This window comes from Antrostomus carolinensis, unplaced genomic scaffold, assembly GCF_000700745.2.
Source record: "Antrostomus carolinensis isolate BGI_N321 unplaced genomic scaffold, ASM70074v2 scaffold28593, whole genome shotgun sequence".
Lineage (NCBI taxonomy): Eukaryota > Metazoa > Chordata > Aves > Caprimulgiformes > Caprimulgidae > Antrostomus > Antrostomus carolinensis.
In genome coordinates, this window is record NW_010303588.1 from 3,162 (window position 1) to 4,725 (window position 1,564).

At 45.8% G+C, this 1,564-nt stretch overlaps 1 protein-coding gene across 1 annotated transcript in view; it reads left to right on the top strand.

Moving 5' to 3' along the window:
- Positions 1 to 341: 341 nt before the first annotated feature.
- LOC104522001 (D-beta-hydroxybutyrate dehydrogenase, mitochondrial-like) overlaps positions 342 to 1,564 on the top strand; it is a gene marked incomplete at its 5' end in the record, with an annotated part of 12,018 nt that continues 10,795 nt past the window's right edge. The window contains 2 exon segments of the mRNA XM_010164160.1: positions 342 to 369; positions 372 to 424. Of these exon segments, the coding sequence (XP_010162462.1) occupies positions 342 to 369; positions 372 to 424 (81 nt within the window).

Sequence of the window (1,564 nt, forward strand, 5' to 3'; positions counted from 1 at the left end):
CATGCTGGCAACTGAATAAATGTAGGGTTTCACAGTAGTTGGGAGCTGGTTGTGTTTCTACACAGGAATCTTGTTTATGCTGGTTGACCCAGGAGAAGCTCCACTGAAACAGTTGGGTTTAGGTTGCAGTCAGGTTAGCATGCAGGCAGGTAGATGCCCTCTGTGGCTTGCAGCTGGAGTTGTACCTCCTCAACACTGGCCAGCCCTGGCTGCAGGGCTGCACGTGGCTCCTCTGCGACGTCGCTCAGTGCTGGTGGTCCCTGCAGCATCGCAGTGTCTGATGGTATTGTGTTCCTGTCTTTTCCCCACACAGGCTGAAGGGAAGGCGGTGCTAATAACAGGCTGTGACAAAGGTTTTGGACATGCCTTGGCAAAACTGCTTCATGCAAAAGGATTTACTGTTTTTGCTGGATGCTTGCTTGGGGTGAGTAGTAACATTGATCAAAATTCTGCTCTGATTGGAGAAAAACACTTCTCAAGCGACAGCATCTTCATCTGCAGCCTCTGTTTACCCTGGTCCAAGACCTGGAGGAAGTGTAATGGGCAGGGATCGTTACATCTAACATTGCTTCATCTGCCTGTTGCATCTTGTCATTCCTGTAATTCTGAGCTCTTTAGGGTAGGGACTGTCTGTCAGCTGCCTGTGGATACAGTAGCTTGCACAGTAGGGGACTGGTCACTGCTGGAAGCCTCTCAGCAATACTGCAACACACTCAATAAATCTGATAGTTATAAATCTGATAGCAAATTAACCTAATTTGCTGTGGCTTTCTGTCTTCCCTGGTATCTCTGTTGCTCTCTTTCATTCTGTCACTTTCTTTGGGAGACTCCTCAAACTCATCTCCAAGCCTCCTCTCCTTCCTTCTATTTCCAAAGTGTCTTCTAACTGCTTCTACAGAAGCTGTAGTAGCTATTCAGTTTCTTAATAGCTGAATAAACACGTTTACTGTACCTGTCTGATATCTGTAGGCCTCGCCCTCTGTCACATGTTTGGCAGATGACATCACTTGCTCTAAAAGATCAGTTTAGGCACACTGAATCAGGAGGGGTTGCAGACTTGTCATCGCAGTATCTGCTCTTGCAAGTAACTGTGTTGTGTGATCCTCTTTATAAACTGGGCCAGCTCCACTGAGGTTTTATCCTCACTATTCTTTTTTGCTGTTTTAATAGTCAAAATTCATGTAATTTCTGACCTGAATTGCTCAAAATCAGTTCTTACGCACTTGTTTCTCTGTTTGAAGATGGCCATTTCAGCACAGGTGCTCAGGGAATGATGACCACAGATTCCTGAGTAGTGTGGAAGGCTAGAACAAACAAACAAGGTGGTCCTCATTGCCTGTGTGATCTCAGCAGAGGTTACGTTCTTCCACCACACCAGAAGGGAAAGTTATTATCAGCTGACATATTGTGTAACTTGGGAGCAAGAAAGACCTGTTGGAAAATTGCCACTATTTGGAAATTTCCATGTGGAAGCTCTGTAAATCCTTCAGTAATGATGTCATACGCTGCTTTGGGATGCCCATCTCTGCGGTGATAGCAAGTCAGGCACTCACTTTGCTGAGCA